Genomic DNA, 18,042 nt, shown 5'->3' with positions numbered 1-18,042 from the left:
AAATTATCATGGGCTCTTCTGTGTCAGTAATTTTTTTCTACTTGTCTTTATTTAGAACTCTTTGATGAGATATTTTCTAAAGAAAATAAGTTGATAATCAAGGTTATTGGGATTTTATTTATTTATTTTTTAGCCACTTAAAATATTTTAACAGATTATAGCTAAAAAGAACAATTTTTAAGTGATTCATATTTCTGTGGTAGGTAGAAGAATGTTGTTCTCACAGTGTTCCATATCTAAAAATATATGGAAGCAATGTTACTAAAGTTCTAATTGTGTTAACTTTTACTATCATTTATCTGTGAATTTATGACTTAATGTTTCATGTGAACAAAATTTGCAATTGCCATCACATCCTTTTAAAGTAACATGAATAAGAAAAGATAAATTCAAGTAAACTAAAACCATAAAGTAAGTTTAAAGTACTAGAGTCCATGGATTTGATACCATATCTGTTTTAAACATTGTAATTGCCTCTCTTTTATCAGTGATTTGTAAGATATTACCTATTAACTGTTGAGGATTACTTACTGGCTTCCTTCTCTCTTATCACCCAACTAAATCCTACCTATTACTGTAGGAATCCAAGTGGAAGAATGGGCTCAGCTGTGTGACTTTAAGAATGCTATGTTGGGCTTCCCCGGTGGCACAGTGGTTAAGAATCTGCCTGCCAATGCAGGGGACATGGGTTTAAGCCCTGGTCTGGGAAGGTCCCACATGTCATGGAGCAACTAAGCCCGTGAGCCACAACTACTGAGCCCATGTGCCACAATTACTGAAGCCTGCACGCCTAGAACCCGGGATCTGCAACAAGAGAAGCCACCGCAATAAGAAGCCTGCGCGCCACAACGAAGAGTAGCCCCTGCTCGCCGCAACTAGAGAAAGCCCGTGAGCAGCAACGAAGGCCCAATGCGGCCCAAAATAAATAATAAAATAAATAAATAAATAAATATATATATATAAGAATGCTATGTTACTTCTCTTAGCTTTAGTTCCATCACTTATAAAATGGGAGAAATTATGGTGCTTACTTTTTAGGATTACTGAGAGGACTGCATGAGAAAATGCACATTGCAAGCCTTCAATAAATAGTAGTTACTGTCTGTCATGGTTTAACCCAGAGCCCACCTTTTTCCATGAAAACATCTGATCCCTCCAGCCCACAACTTAAGCATACACTAATGCTTTGGGTTATTTGTCTTAAATCGTGCCCCACCTATTTCACAGATGGCAGTGTGGTCTCCCAGGCAGACAACCAGCCTTGAGGGTTATTCATTGCACTCAACCAGCGCCCTGCTCCACCGTAACCACGGGGTAGCTCGGCAAGCTCTGGCAGTTCAGTGATTGCCGTCTGGGTGGGCCGCATCAGACTTTCCCGCAGGAGCCACGTCTGACTTAGTCCACACAGAAATGTCCTGTGGTGGGGTTTACTGTTTATTTGGCTTTGGTGGAATCACAACGCACAGAACGGGTGCAGCCTCGCAGGTCTGAGAGAAGACAGGTGCACCGTGCCGGTCAGCGTGGGCATGAGCAGGGGGAGTGGGGTCCCGAGGGCCTCCCTCGCGAGGCAGAAATCTCGGGAGGGGCACTGGCCTTCCAGGCTGTGCAGTCGGGGTGCCCTTCAGGCACATCAGACCACGTGTGGGCCCTGGTCCCAGCTGCTGGCTCATGCGTGGGACTGGAAGGATCCAAGCCAGGGGCCGGGGACGTCCCAGACCCGCCCCCGCGATCAAGGGGAGGTCCAGACTGTAGAGGCCATTAATGCGGAGAGGTCGCCTCCTGGAGCCGGAGTCACAAACACCATGTCAGTACAGCCAGGGTGGGGGGACTGTCACAGACGGCGGGAGGAAGGTGCTGCGGAGCTCGGCGGGCGGCGCCAGAGTCAAGTCTCGTGGTCCAGGGCCAGCAGAGTCATCCTATTCCATGTGACCTCGGCTGACGGGGCGTTCGCGCCACCGCACAGCCACCTTGGCGCGCCACACCGTCAAGAAGCGGCTGTAGCAGGCTCCGCGCGTGGCCGCGACTGCCCGGGGTGCCCAGGCCCCTGCTGCCCCGCCCACACCGGGCCCGGCCTAGGCCACGCCCTCCCAGGGCCCGCCCCACCAAGACTCCTCCCCGCCAGGACCCCGCCCCGTCAAGGCCCCGCCCCCGCAGCGGCTGAAGGGGGCGGGCCGCGCCCCCACGTGCTCCGACGTAGGGACGTCCCGCCGAGCGGGCAGACTGCTTGCAGAGCACCGGTCTTCAGGCGTCTCTCGCGGCGAGCGGCGGCAGGCATGGCTACGGCGGCGGCGGCGGCGGCGGCGGCGGCGGCGGCGGCGGCGGCGGCGGCGGTGGCTCGTGGGGCCGGTGCAAGGGCGGTGGCGCCCCTGCGGAGTGGCTGCCGGACTGCGGCTCGGGGGCGGTCGCGCGCGGGCCCCGCACGACCCTTATGCACAGCACCTGGGACCGCCCCGGACATGAAGCGCTACCTTTGGGAGCGCTACCGGGAGGCGAAGAGGAGTACGGCAGGTGAGTGAGGCTGCGCCCTCCCGCACCCTCGGTACGTGGGGAGGCTCCTCCCCGCCGGGCTGGGGCGCCAGGTCCCGTCCCATGCGGCCATCGGGGAAGCCGGCACCCTCGGACCCGCGTGGGTCCGCTGCTGACCTCCAGAGCCCCCCTATCGTGAACCGCGGTTGTCCCCAACCACGGGCGACATCGCCTCTGCAGTGCGATTTCCGGGAAACGCGGAAAAATGCGCCTCCAGAAACTTTACAACTCTTGCCTTTCTCCTGTCGGGAAAACCGTTTTATAAATTCCTGGGATTTTTAGCCAGAAATCTGCATCGGAAGCGCTTTGGGCTCTCCTGGGGGTTCCACGGACATCACTTGGGAGACGGTCACCCCCAGGCACCATTAGGTATTGTTATTAATAAACAACAATAATAGTAACCGCTGGAGTCCGGCAGGCGGCGGGTTACCCTGGATTCCGCTGCTGGGCAGGTGGCAGTGTCCGGAGGCTGATTTATTTTCCTTCTTTGTTTTAGGGGATGGGATAGGATTTGCTGCTCTTGAAATTGGAGGGGTTCGGGTTGGAGTGTTCTGAGTTATCTACTAACCTCAGCGAGGAGGTGATTCCAGGGGGTGACCACTTAGTGGTCAGATGAACATAAAATGAGCTTGGTTTGATTGTTGGTTAGGGAAACAGGGAGGGACGCAAAGAGGACCCAGTAAATACTAATGTCAGACACATAAATTGTTTCCCTGAATTCTTCCCTGTACCTAGGAAGGAAGTGCCACACGCCCATTTTAGAGATGAGACAGGCCAGACTCAAGTTTAAGAAGCCTGGCCAAGGTCACACTTTGACCTCGGGTCTGTCTCAGCCCCTAACCCATTGTCCTGTTTCCTGCACTGCCTTGCAGTAGCAGCTGACCGTTTGAGAACTGGTGTAAAGGGCCAGTGATAGTCCATTGGTGCTGCTTTTTTCAGGGAAGATTTAGAATAGAAATTTTTATACTGATATTTTTTTGGGGTGGTGGTGGTGGTAGAGGTGGCGTGGAGAGATAGGGAGAGAATATTTGGTGGAGAGAACGTTTGGTAGAATCACATTTTACAGACAAGGTTTGCTGCTGCAGGTTGTGAGACTGGGAACATCACAGAGCTCCAGTTTCCTCATCTGTGAAATGGGAATGGATGCTGGTGATACCAACATCATAGGGTTGTGGCGAGGAATGAGCGAGTCCATCCATGAAAGGTGTTTAGAACAGTGCCTGGCAAAGGAGACAGCTGAAGGGTTGGGTGATAAAGATCAGCTTCAGGCCAGAGTTGGGCTTTGGTGTGGGATAATCCCAGGGGGATTTTGGAGTAGGACTGCTTGAGGGAGATTTTGAGATTTGTTAGCTCTGTGACTTTGGTGGCAAGTTACTCTTCTCTGACCTGAGTTTTCCAACTGTAATGTGGGGATAAAGTGAGGATTTTTAGTGTGGGCTCAGCACCCAGCAGATGCTCAGGAGATAGTAGCTATTGCGGCTGGTTATTAAATAACTCAGTCTTAGACACGCTTAGTAACGGTGGAGGTGAGTTAGTCAGCACTAGGGTCTAGGTCTCCTTTAGCCTAGGGCAGTGCCACAGGTGGTGTTGGACAAGCCACCTGATCTCTTTAGTCTTCTTTCTATAGAGTGAAGCCACTGGACCAAATAATATGTGAGCCTTTTCGAGTGTTACAGGTCTGAGAATCAGTATTCCGGGGTGCCCCATCCTGTCTCCACGCCCCCAGCACATGCCCACGTAGTCCCTGTTTCACCCCTGAGAACTCAGGGACTTTTTTCCTTCACCCTATCTGGGGCTGCACCACCCCTACCCTCCTTTAGCTGAAGTCTGTACACATGCCCAACTTGCATTCATTCACCAAGCATTTATTAAGCACGTACCAGTGGGCTTAAAAGCTGTTGATTCACAGATGGACGCAGGTGAGAGGGAGGGGCCCACAGTGGCTGAGCACCTGCCCGTGCCAAGCGAGAGGGACCCGAGTTGCACGGATGGGGAGGCTGGTAAACAGATAAATGACAGTCCAGCTTGGGGAAGATAAATAACGGCCCCAGGGGATGCAGGAAATGCTTGACACTGTGTTCGTAGGAGTGAGGGCTCAGGAGTACTGATGCTCATACAAAAATATACAGGTTTTTTTTTTTTTTTTTTTTTTTCGGTTTACTAGAGGACAAAAGAATTTTGTTTTCTCCCTTCCTGATTATTGCTTTCTGGTGTTCGATCTCTTGCCTTAATTGAAACAATCCCTTCAGGTGTCTTCTCTTTGAAGAGGTTCCCAGAATGAAGCCTGCTCAGGAAAGAGATGATTTTTACTCTTTGTTTTACCCTTTCTCTCCCACCCTCTTTTTTTTTTTTTTTCAAATTTAAAAAAGTTTTTTTAAATAAACTATTTTTTAGATCAGTTTTAGATTTACAGGAAAATTGCATGTTTCTCTAAACCCCATATGCAGTTTTTCCTCTCTCATGACTATGGGACTGTGATTTTGAGATTTATAATTAGAAATACTGCAGAGAGCTCCTAAAACCCTTGGAATTTCCTAAGTACAGTACAGAAATGATAAAGGTGTCTTTTGTTATTTTAATTAGGTGACTTTCGGAATACCTCAGGGCAACCACAGGGTGGGGCCTGGATGCCAGGGAACCCAGCCCTGTGATTAGAGAGTTGGCACTTTGCGTCTTCTGACCTGCACCCCTCGGGGAGCGGGGAGGGGCTGGAGATTGAATCGACTGCCAATGGCCAGTGATTTCATCTTTGCCTGTGTAATGAAGATTCCGTAAATGCCTCCATAAAAACCCAGAAGGCTGGGGTTCTGAGGGCTTCTGTGTTGGTGAACACGTGGAGATTGATTTGGGGAGAGTGGTACACCCAGAGAGGGCGTGGAAATTCCTTGCCCTGTCCATGTACTTTGCCCTCTGCATCTCTTCCATCTGGCTCGTCCTGAGTTGTATCCTTTTATAGTAAACCAGGGATCTAGAAAGTAAAATGTTTCCCCGAGTTCTGTGAGCCCCTCTAGGAAATTAATTGACCCTGAGGAGGGGGGTCAGTGGAACCTCCAGTCTATAGCCGGTCTGTCAGAGGCACAGGTGACCACCTGGACTTGGAACTGAAGTTGGGCAGGGGGCAGTCTTGTGGGACTGAGCCCTTAGCCTGTAGGATCTGATGCTCTCCCCAAGAGATGTCAGAAGTGAGTTGTGTTGTAGGACACCCTGCTGTGTCGAAGAATTGGTGGCCTGGGGAAAAAACTCACATCGGAATTGGGTGCTGAACCCTTTAGGTTCATTTGTGCCAGTTAACCAAATTGATACATTGTCGGTATGTATCAGTATTAACCAAAGTCCATATTTAATTCAGAATTCCTTAGTGGTTAACCTAGTGCCCTTTTCTACTCCAAGGTCCCATCCAGAATAGCACACTGCATTTAGTTATCATGTCTCCTTGGGTTTCTCTTGGCTGTGACAGTGTCTTAGAGTTTCCCTGTTTACCATGACCTTGACAGTTTTTTCTTTTTTTAAAACAATTCTTTTTTAAATTTTTAAATTTTATTTATTTATTTTTGGCTGCATTGGGTCTTTGTTGCTGCATGTGGGCTTTCTATAGTTGCGGCGAGCAGGGGCTACCCTTCGTTGCGTTGCACAGGCTTCTCATCGCGGTGGCTTCTCGTTGCGGAGCACAGGCTCTAGGTGCTCGGGCTTCAGTAGTTGTGGCATGCAGGCTCAGTAGTTGTGGCTCTAGGGCTCTAGAACGCAGCCTCAGTAGTTGTGGTGCACGGGCTTAGTTGCTCTACGGCATGTGGTATCTTCCTGGACCAGGGCCCAAACCCATGTCCCCTGCATTGGCAGGCAGATTCTCAACCACTGCGCCACCAGGGAAGCCCACCTTGACAGTTTTGAGGCGTACTGCTCACATACTACGTAGAATGTCCCTCACTTGGAATTTGTTCCTTTTTTTTTTTAACTTGAGATTTCATGTAATATTTATGTATCTGGTGATAACATCCAGGGATTCCTGATAGAAGCAAATGCAGACTCTTCCTGGATGAATAGACCTTCAACCTATCCCCAAAGGGAGAGCAAAGAAATTGGGAGACCTGTGAGTAAATCTAAACATACATTGACAGTATAGAAATCAGTCCGAAAGAGAGCAGGAAAGGAGGTAAAAGAAACTGAGAAAAAGCAGGAAATATCATGAAGGATGATGGTGGAAATAATTCCAAATATATCAGTGGTCATGATAAACTCAGATGAAAAGATCGTCAGATCAGATATAAGAAACACAGTCTAGCTAGGTGCAGTTTAAAGAGATACACCCCAAAACAAAGATGTAGAAAAGGTTGAAGTTAACAGAATGGGAGAAGGCATCTCGGGCAAATGCAAATCAAAGAAAACCAGCGAGTATGAGTATCAGACAAGTACCGAAATGGCATTGAAAGGAAATAATGTTTACTGTGGGAAGAGCTGCAAATTACAGTCCACGGACCAAATCTAGCCTCTAGTTAAGTTTTATCGGAACACAGCCACACTCATTCGTTTCCATGTATATATTTTTTGGCTCCTTTTGTGCTATGATGTCAGAGTTGAGCAGGTGCAACAGAGACTGTATGGCTCGCACAGCCCACATTGTTTACTAACTGGGCCTTCATAGAGGATGTATGTTGACTCCTGAACTTAAGCTGTGCTTATATATCAACATGGATGAGTCTCACAAAAGCAAGACTGAATGGAAAAAAGCAAGTTGCAGACATATACTAATTATAAAAGATTTGAAAACACAAAAAATACTGTAGATCACTTGAAGGGATACACATGCATGTGGTCAAAGTCTAAAGAAATGCAGGAAGAATGTTATACACCCAAATCAGGGTAGTGGTTACCCCCTCCACAGGACGAGAATGCAGGTGACATCTTAGAGGGTTTAGTTCCTAAGCTGCATGGTGGGGCTGTGGGTGTTGTTTGTATTATTTTTATACCTTTCTGTGTATCTTAGAACAGTAGCATGACACATTCTTTAGAAATCTTTTGTTTAGGTGTGTGATATTGATGATCCATGGCTATAGGAAAAAATAGCAAAAGGGCTTAAGGGAGAAACATGCCACATAATAATTTTCACGTAGGAGAGAAGTTCCTAAAATGGAGAACCAGAGGGGCCACTAGAGGTCATGGAGTCCAGTCCTCTGCTTGGAGATGGAATCCCTTTTCCATAGCCCTTGCTAGTGGCCACCTGGCATCTGCTTGAGTTTGCCATGTGATCACAAGGCTGCCAGTTTTTATTTTGGATGGCCTGAGTCAGAGAGAGTAGGTAATTCCAAGAAGATGGTGATGATGTGTCATCCTAGCTCTCCCCTTTGACTTCATTATTTTTGGAAGCTCGCTTTTACATTCACTCGTGTTTGTTGATATCCCTTGTTGGTACTTGGTCCTGACCACAGGAGGCCACATGTGGTTCTACTGGTTCAAAGTGGAGGGAAGCAGTGCATGGCATATGGAAGGCACTGATATTTATTCTTCTCTATTTCCTCTATGCTTTGATGAAAAATTGTGATAGTTTTGCCTAGTATTTGATCTTTTGATATGACTAAATTTTCTAAGCCTTTCCCTTGAAACAAATGTACTTTTCTTTTGAACAGTTGTTTGTTTTTTATTAAATGACTGAAGATTAGGGTGTCATTAAACCATGACTGTATATAATTTTATTTCAAGTGCAGTTGCATATAATTTTATGTTTGGAACTTTAGGAAGCCTGATGGATTTCTATGCAGCAGTCAGAATTACAGATATTACAAAGTAATAAGATATAAGTTTAACTTTTGGTAGGAGTAGTATAAATGTCATGTGTATTATTAAGTATTTGGATGACTAATTCTATTTGTCATGCATTGCTTTTCCCTGGAGATGGTGCAAAATATCTAAAGTCTTGGAAAAATGAAAGCTTCTTTTGAGATGAATAAACGCCATAGAATGACTTCCGCCCAGCCTGGTGTTAAGTTCCTCTTGTCTCCACCTGTCAGAGTGATATTTCTTGGTCTTCCCCACTGCCTGCCTTTGCTTTATTATTATTATTTTTTTAATAATCCCTGTACAATCCTCTGTGCAGTGTCTGGCACATAGTGGGTGCTTATTGAAAAAATTCCTGAGGGTTTAGTAAGCGGGAAAATCAATTTAGAAACATATTACACATTGTATGATTCCCATTTATATAAAGTTCTAGAAAATGCAAACGAATCTGACCGAAAGAAGAACAGCTGTTGCCTGGGGATGGGCGGGGATCGAGGGACTGAGGGAGAGGTGGGATTCAAAAAGGTGTGAGGAAATGTTTGGAGATGTTAGATGTACGCTTATTATGTTTATTTTGATGATGGCTTTGTAGGTGTGTATGTATGTCAAACCTCATCAGACTGTGTGCTTTGTGGGCAATTTATTATGTATCGTTTGTACCTCAATAAACCTATATAGTAAAGACAAAGAAATGAGGGAAGGACTCTGGTTTATCTTGGCTTGAGGTAGGTACCCACCCTGGAGGTGGGACCCTGGAAGTGGCCCAGTGCAAGTCAGGTGTTCTAGTCTGAACAGCTGTGGCTAGAGGGGTGGGGCAGTGTCCTGGAAGAGCCCAGAATGTGTGTGTTCAGAGGTGGGGAAGGGCCATTGCTTATCTGAGGGTTGGGGCGTGCTGGGCAGGGAACGCCATAGATGTTCACCTTCCTGGAGAAAAAGATAGGATGCCTTAGATACTTGGTTTCATCTTGGCATCTTTCATTGGGCTGTTGCAGAAGTAAAAGTGGTTAACAACTGAACAGGTTTTGGAGATACTGGGGAAAACAGTTTCTGGCTAAAAATAGTTGCTTTTATTTTATTAAAAATTTTTTTTAATTGAAGTATAGTTGTTTTACAATGTTATGTTAATTTCTGCTGTACAGCAAAGCAATTCAATTATCTATTTATCTATATATCCGTATCTATATATATATATACACACACACATTGTGTTTTTCAACATTCTTTTCCATCATGGTTTATTACAGGATATTGAATATGGTTCCCTGTGCTGTACAGTAGGACCTTGTTGCTGATCCAGTCTATGTATAGTAGCTTACATCTGCTCACCCCAGCCTCCCACTCCATCCCTCTCCCACCTCTCTCCCTCCTTGGCAACCAGAGGTCTGTTCTCTATCTGTGTGAGTCTGTTTCTGTTTCATAGATAAGTTCATTTGTGTCATATTTTAGATTCCTCATATAAGTGATATCATATGGTATTTGTCTGACTTACTTCACTTAGTATGATCATCTCTAGGTCCATCCATGTTGCTGCAAATGGCATTATTTCATTCTTTTTTATGGCTGAGTAGTATTTCCTTGTATATATGTACCACATCTTTATCATTCATCTCTTGATGGACCTTTAGGTTTTTTTTCATGTCTTGGCTATTGTAAATAGTGCTGCAGTGAACATTGGGGTGCATGTATCTGTTTGAATTACGGTTTTCTCCTGATATATGCCTAAGAGTGGGATTGCTGGATCATGGTAATTCTATTTTTAGTTTTTTAAGGAACCTCTGTACTGTTCTGCATAGTGGCTGCACCAATTTACATTCCCACCAACAGTGTAGGAGGGTTCCCTTTTCTCCACACCCTCTCCAGCATGTATTATTTGTAGACTTTTTGATGATGGCCATTCTGACTGATGTAAGGTGGTACCTCATTGTGGTTTTGATTTGCATTTCTCTAATACTTAGCGACGTTGAGCATCTTTTCGTGTGCCTATTGGCCATCTGTATAAAAAGAGCTGTCTTAAAATCTGTAAGGTCTGATAGTCCTATGCTCTTATGAATTGTCTGATCCCAAGTCACACTTGCTCCTCAGTTTTATTTCCCTGACTGTAACTAATTATCAGCAGAAAGAGTATTACGTGGACATAATCATATCAAATAACATTTGTTGGCACGAAACAACAGTCTAAATATACATGTGAAACTTGTGTTATGGTCAAATTGTTCCCTAACATATCAGTTGCACCAAAACAAATTCACATTTTTCAGAGAATGTGAAATTGTCAATGGCAGAACTGACTGGCCTTTGCCCAAGTGTTACTTCACAGAAGGAAGTTGTAATGTGGTGAAGTTTGCTAAGAGAGAAATCACCTATAGTGGGGTTTGTCTTTTTCTTGTTTTTTTTTTTTTTTTTTTTTTTTTTTTTTTTTTTGTGGTACGCGGGCCTCTCACTGTTATGGCCTCTCCCGTTGCGGAGCACAGGCTCCGGACGCGCAGGCCCAGCGGCCATGGCTCACGGGCCCAGCCGCTCCACGGCATGTGGGATCCTCCCGGACCGGGGCACGAACCCGCGTCCCCTGCATCGGCAGGTGGGACTCTCAACCACTGCGCCACCAGGGAAGCCCCCTCTTGTTATTTTTTAATTGACAGTTATAGATGAGAAGTTTAAGGGTTTAAAATTTGGCTGTGGAATCTTGAGTTCACTTGTGGAAACAGTGGGGGGGATGTAAATACTGCTTCACCTTAGATACGAGTCCCTACACTTTTATTTTTCATGTATTTTCAGTCTATATGTATACTTTTTAAACATTTTTATTTTATTTATTTATTTTTGGCTGCGTTGGGTCTTCGTTGCTGCATGGGCTTTCTCTGGTTGCAGCGAGCTGGGGCTACTCTTTGTTGAGGTGCGTGGGCTTCTCGTTGCGGTGGCTTCTCTTGTTGCAGGAGGGCACGGGCTCTAGGCGTGCAGGCTTCAGTAGTTGTGGCACAAGGGCTCAGTAGTTGTGGCTTGCGGGCTCTAGAGCGCAGGCTCAGTAGTTGTGGCACATGGGCTTAGTTGCTCCATGGCATGTGGAGGGCTTTAACCCATGTCCCGTGCCTTGGCAGGCGGATTCTTAACCACTGCTCCACCAGGGAAGCCCCTATATGTATACTTCTAAAAGAAATTTTGAAAACTTTGTTTTCAATCTACATGTGACCTTTAAAAAGAGAATTTGAATCTGTGTTAAGTGAATATGAACTAATTCATAAAATATTTTGAATATTAATATTCATGAAATATAGGAGTATTATGAAATATAAGCAGAAGTTAAGATTTGATCAAATTAGGGAAAATAAATATGTGAAATCTGCTCTAACTTTTGTTGATATAGGAACATAGAAATATGTCACGAGCTAAGAAATGTGACCTCGAGCTGGTAACCTTGTCTCATCTTCATTTTCCTCCTGTAAAGTGGGGATAATAACTAGTGTCTCATGTTAAGTGGGGTCCATTCACATTGTTTCATATGGTGCCTGGCACATCGCAAATGCACATAATTATTAGCCACTAGGATAACTTGTTGGTCCATTGAGAACTGGGAAGATTCAAAGAAAGCTTTGTGGGCTTCCCTGGTGGCGCAGTGGTTGAGAGTCCACCTGCCGATGCAGGGGACACGGGTTCGTGCCCCGGTCCGGGAAGGTCCCACATGCCGCGGAGTGGCTGGGCCTGTGAGCCATGGCCGCTGAGCCTGCGTGTCCGGAGCCTGTGCTCCACGACGGGAGAGGCCGCAACGGTGAGAGGCCCGCGTACCGCCAAAAAAAAAAAAAAGAAAGCTTTGTGGTAGTATAGGCATTCCAAGGTCCCCAGGGGATTTGATCTAGGACCCCCAAGGATACCAAAATCCACGGGTGCTTTAGTCCCTTATATAAAATGGCATAGTATTTGCTTATAACCTAAGCATATCCTCCCATATACATTAAATCATTGCTAGATTACTTATAATACTTAATAAATGTAAATGCTGTGTGAATAGTTGTAAATACAGTGTAAAGGCTGTGTAAATAGTTGCTGGCATGTGGGAAAGTTTTACTTTTTGCAACTTTCTGGAAAAAAAATTTAGGGGGGGAATATTTTCATTCTGCAGTGGGTTGAATTCGTGAATGTGGAACCCAAGGATATGGAGGGCTGACTGTAAATGGGGGAAAAAGGAGGCTTTTCTTCTGTTTTCTGAAGCTCTAAAATTCTCTGGGAAAAGGTTCCCCCCCCATTTTTCTCTTCTTCCTTTTCTTCTTCAGGGGCTTCATATCTTTATATTCTTTTTCTAGGAGAACAGCTTGATGTCTACGGCATATTCCAAAAAGAATAAGTCTAATTAATTAAAGAAAAATGACATCTTAATGTCTCTGGGACTGTGGCTTTTCCATTACCAAAAAATTGAACTGCAAGGATATTCAAGTGCATTTCAGCTTTTCTGTTTGAACATTTTCCTGTTAACATGTTTGGTTCCTGAGTTCAGATATCTGAGATGTGTATGTTTGGGCCTCCAAATGGAGCATGTTTTCCCCCAGGTTTTGCTTTTTAATATAACTGCAGTGAAATCTCTGGGTATAAATCTTTATCTGCATCTCTTGGCACTTATTGCCACCCTGCTTTCCAGGAAGTTCGAACTGATTTATACTCTTATTAAACAGCAAGGAGTGAGGCTGCCCATTCCCAGCACCAGCACCCACTCTATGTTCTATCATTAAAAACAAAAAGGGTAGAAACCCCACCCCTCAAAGAAAACCACATACAAATAACAGTAACAACAGCAACGAAGACACCACTGTAGTCTCATTGGAGAAAAATGGTGTCTTACTTTTCTTAGCCAAGTGACACAAGCTTATAATAGAAAAAAGTGTAATTGAAATAAAAACAGTAAAACCATTGATAATCCCACCTTTCAGAGAGAGCTACTCTTAACTGTCTAATTGTCTTATTTTTAAAAAAATGAATTTATTTATTTATTTGCTTTTGGCTGCGTTGGGTCTTTGTTGCTGCATGCGGGCTTTTCTCTAGTTTTGGCGAGCGGGAGCTACTCTTCATATGGTGCACAGGCTTCTCATTGCCGTGGCTTCTCTTGTTGCGGAGCATGGGGTCTAGGCGTGCAGGCTGCAGTACTTTTGGTGCGCGGGCTCAGTAGTTGTGGCTCGCGGGCTCTAAAGCACAGGCTCAGTAATTGTGGTGCATGGGCTTAGTTGCTCCATGGCTTGTGGGATCTTCCCGGACCAGGGATAGAACCCATTTTCCCCTGCATTGGCAGGCGGATTCTTAACCACTGTGCAACCAGGGAAGTCCCTGTCTAATTGTTTTAGTTTGCTTTTAAAAAAAAAAATTGGAATGGTTGAACATTTGTTTATTAGCCATTTAATTTCCTTTCTTGTGAGATATAGTCTTTATCTTTTTGTTTATTGGATTTGTATGGCTTTTGCTTTTTTTACATTAAGGATATTAGTCTTTGCTGTTTATCTTTTAATTTTGTCTAATATAAGCCTTCCCCCCCAAATTTGTGATATTTTTGATACACAGATGTTTAAAATTTTTATATTGTAAATCTGTTGATATTTTTCTGTTTTGATTTATTCTATTGCTTTTACATTTGGAAAGTTATGTTCTATCCTGAGATGAAGTAAATAGTAGTCTATATATTTTCCCTACCTTTTTAATATTTAGAAAAAAAAACTTAACTCTTTGATTCACATGGTGTTTGTTTTGCAGCATAGTGTGAAGGAACATCTTACTTGACACCCTTTCCATATAGCTAAGCAGTGTTTATTTAGTTAGAGAGATAGACTATTCCAAGTGAATTTTATTCATCAGTACTCAATTACAGTATATTCTGGAGAACACAGAGTAGTAGATTGCCCACCTTGTTGAAAATAGGGCATATGAAGGAGGATTTAAGATTGGGAAGACAGACTGAAGTCTAAGTGGGGACTGCCTTTGATGCCATGTTAAAAGTTGAAATTTGTAGGCAGTGAGAATTTTGAGTGGCTGAATATCCCTGAAATGAACTTTTAGCTAGGAGTCCTTCAGCTGCAAGCAATAAAAATAAAAAAGCCTGAGTCACACTGATTTGATTTAAGCAAAAAATTGAAAAGCTATTTTATGGGCTTGTGCAGTTGAAAAATCCAGAGGTAGTACCAGCTTCAAGCTTGCCTTGATCCAAGTTCAGTTGATGTCGTTGGGTGGATTCTTTCCGTCTCTTGACCTTGCTCTCCTCCCCACTGGCCTCTTTTTTAGGTTGCTAGAGGTGGCCCCTCATATCTCCAGATTTATATACTCTTAGGTCCATGTTTGGAAGAAACGAATGTCTCTTTCTTGAAATTCCCTTATAAATCCAGAAATTTCCTTGATTGGACTCATTGGTTCTCTGTGGCTACAGGGGACATATGAGGATAATTGGCTGGAGGTGCCTGCCCCAAATGAATCCGTGTTGGTGAGGGAATTCAGGGGTTAGCTTTGGCCAGGTTTGGGTCACATGATCTCCTCCCAGAGTCAGGAACAGAACCTCCCCAGGACCACATAGTCTGAATGTTAGGGAGGGGCGGTTTCCCAGAGCAGTTGAGCATACTGGAGAAACAGAAGGTGTGTCAGTCAGGTTAGGCTAGCTTATGCTGCAGTGACAAGCGACACTAAAAATCTCAGTGGTTTAGGATTGGCAGCTATAACCACAGTTTATTTCTCACTCCTGCAGTCTCCTGGGGTCTCAGGCACTTCTCCAGGGCAGTTGCCCTCAGTGTGGTGGCCTAGCCTTCCAGGCTTCTCCATCTTGTGGTGTCTCCATAGCACATGTGTCCATGATTGATACAGCAGGGGAGGGAGTGTGCTCTGGTCTGGAAGTGACCCGTGTCACTTCTGCCCACAATCTGTTGGCCAGAGCTGGCCAGAGTGGGACTGGGGGTGGTTAGGGGTGAAGGGGGCGGTTGTAATCTTCCCCATGTGCCTGGAAGGAGAGAATGTGAGTCAGTACGAGGTGGCCCAGACACACTGGGTAGCACACACGCCCAGGGCTCACAGTCACTGCCTACCACAGGCTCCCTCGAGAACCTCATTTGGTCTGACTCATCCCTAATGCCTCTCCTCCTGACTTTATCTGACCTGTTCCTGGGACGGTGCTGAGAGTAGGGGATGTATCCCTTTAGAGCTTCCCAGTGTGGTGTCCCCAAGGGCCGAGGGACAGTCATGTTGCCTTTCTGAGGACATTAGGAGTATTCCTTGACATGACTCAGGCCATGTATTTCTACTCGGCACTGTCCCCACACACTGCTCCATTAGTCTGGGGGCCTTTATTAAGGGAGAGTCATTGTGCATTTCTGAACATTACAGGGAACACAGTACTTATCAAAAATTGTATTTCCCAAACTCAGATCTTTACACGTTTTAAAAATCTTTCCTTGACTAGGTGGAAAAATGTCTGACTTCTATACCTAAGTTCTGATTTCATTCATACTCAGAAGTAAAGATAAAGTTAAGGCAAGGAAGGAATTCTTCTGTGGTGATCTTACAAAAACAAAAACAAACTCACCAAAAAACCAAAATAACAGAAAATGGTGTAGTGGCTATGGAAAACAGTATGGTGAGTCCTCAAAAAATTAAAAATCAGGTTACTATATGATCTAGCAAGTCCACTTCTGGGTATATACCCTGAAGAAGTGAAAGCAGGGGCTCAAAGAGGTATTTGTCCATCCACGTGCATAGCAGCTTTATTCACAATAGCCAACAGGTGAGAGCAACCCAGGTGTCCATGTGTCATTGCAGCTGAATGGATAAACCAAATGTGGATATACATACAGTGGAATATTCTTTAGCCTTTAGAAGGAGTGAACTTCAACCCAAGTGTCCATGTGTCATCACAGATGAATGGATAAACCAAATGTGGATATACATACAGTGGAATATTCTTTAGCCTTTAGAAGGAGTGAACTTCTGACACGTGCTCCAACATGAATGAATCTTGAAGATGCTATGCTAAATAAAATGAGCTACTCACAAAAGACAAATACTCTATGATTCTCCTTATGTGAGGTACCGAGGGGAGTCACATTCCTAGAGACAGAACATAGAAGGGTGGTTGCCAGGGCCTGGGGGAGGAGGAATGGGGAGCTGGTGTCTAATGGAATGGGTGTGGAGTTGCACTTTTGCAAGATGGAAGGAGTTCTGAAGCTGGTCGGTGGGGATGGTCGCACAGCAGTGTGAAGTGCCTTAATGCCACTGCACTGTACACTTAAACTGGCTAAGATGGTAAATTTTGTGTCATGCATATTTTACCACAATAAAAATAAGCACAGAACCCCAGGAAGCTTACAGCTGTTTCCTGTAAGTGGTCCACCGCGTGTCCTAGTGCTCTGTGGGGTGAGCAGGTGAGTAACCGGAAGCTGGTGCGTGTGCAGGGGCCGCGCAGTCTGCCGCCTGATCCCAGGAAAGGCGCTCACCTCCCAGCTCACGGTGGCTGCCTTGGAACCCAGCCCTGGTCGGAGCTTTGGGCAGAGCAGCAGAGCTGTCTCTCCGTGTCTTTGTCCTCGTTGTATAGTCTTGCTGTCATCATCCGTCAGGAGCAAAAGGAATTCGCTGTCTCAATTTGTACCCACTCTCGTGTCTGCTTTGGGGAAGTACATAACTGACTAGTCAAGGGCCCTTCTGTTTATACTTGGAGTCCTCAGTTTAGACAGACCGTATTTCTCTGAACAGTTGGCATTCTTTTCTTTTGCCTTGTAATGACTTGCGTTTATTCTTAGCTCTTTTTTGAAGTGATTGCATGGGACGTTGAGATCCTTTTAAGCTGCTGATGTTCCTCGTGTTTATTTCGAGTGATGACAAATTAAACATGCACGCTTTCCGGTGATGATGTTCATGTGATTGATACACCTTGAGCTTGCCCTCCAGTGGGGAATACATTCCTGGGCAGCTTCTGGAGATCTGCTGACTGTCAGCACCATGTTCCAGCACAGCCGTGTTCCTTGAGGGCTTTACAGCTTCTTCTCGGGTAGCAGAAAGGGATGTAGACTTCATTTTCAGCACCTTTCTAAATAGAAACTTCTAAGGTCAACAGGCCATGAGAACTTCCTTGGAAAGGTCATTTGTGAAAGAAGAGCTTTTGGTCACTCTGTAAGCGATCCCGCTTCACTTCGTACAGACAATGCCATGTGGTCCTATTCGGAAAATGACATCCTCTGCAGTGGCCCGTTGATGATGTAAGGCCAGATGGTCTTCAGTGTTGGATGCTGAAGAGCTTAGGACCACTGGCTTCTCCCTTCCTGAGGACTAGTTCTTGTGAACTGTCTGCCTTCGAGTTTCTTGAAATGTTACTGTCTTTCTTATCCTCAGATGGATCTTAGTTGTAAAAAAAAAAAAAAGGCCAAGGTTACCATCTCACTGATTTTGACAAACTAAGAAGAAATGGAATTGTTGGTGAATCTTGGCTATTTGGATTTTCAGTAGACTTGGTCATATCTAGATTGTCAGTGGGAGAGAAACTTGGCATCTTACCTGGTGACCATGAATAGGCTTCAGGGGTCAACCTTCCTGAAGTTTTCCACAAAATTTTATTTGTGTTTTTCTGTGGGGAGAGGATTCTATGGCTTCTGTTAGGTTCTCAAAGGGATCCAAGCCCCACAGCTATAGGGAGCCTTCTGAAAGGCTCAGAATACCTCATTGTGGCTGGCACGATGCCCTGATTGGAGTTGTCACCCTGTGAAAGTAGTACTTTTTGGGTATTTCAGGTGGCCTCTGAGAAGT

The 18,042-nt window shown here is 45.0% G+C and overlaps 1 protein-coding gene across 1 annotated transcript in view; it reads left to right on the top strand.

Annotated features, from left to right (window-relative positions):
• Nucleotides 1–2,441: 2,441 nt before the first annotated feature.
• The window catches only part of NT5DC3 (5'-nucleotidase domain containing 3), a gene marked incomplete at its 3' end in the record, with an annotated part of 50,063 nt that continues 34,462 nt past the window's right edge, over nucleotides 2,442–18,042 (top strand). The window contains exon 1 of the mRNA XM_079715153.1: nucleotides 2,442–2,508. Coding sequence (XP_079571279.1) covers nucleotides 2,457–2,508 — 52 coding nt within the window. The 5' untranslated portion in view covers nucleotides 2,442–2,456. The remainder of the gene's footprint in view (nucleotides 2,509–18,042) is intronic.

Source organism: Hyperoodon ampullatus, assembly GCF_949752795.1.
Source record: "Hyperoodon ampullatus genome assembly, chromosome: 11".
Taxonomy (NCBI): Eukaryota; Metazoa; Chordata; class Mammalia; order Artiodactyla; family Ziphiidae; genus Hyperoodon; species Hyperoodon ampullatus.
The sequence above is the reverse complement of the archived record's forward strand: the minus strand, read 5'-3'. Positions and strand labels throughout refer to the sequence as shown.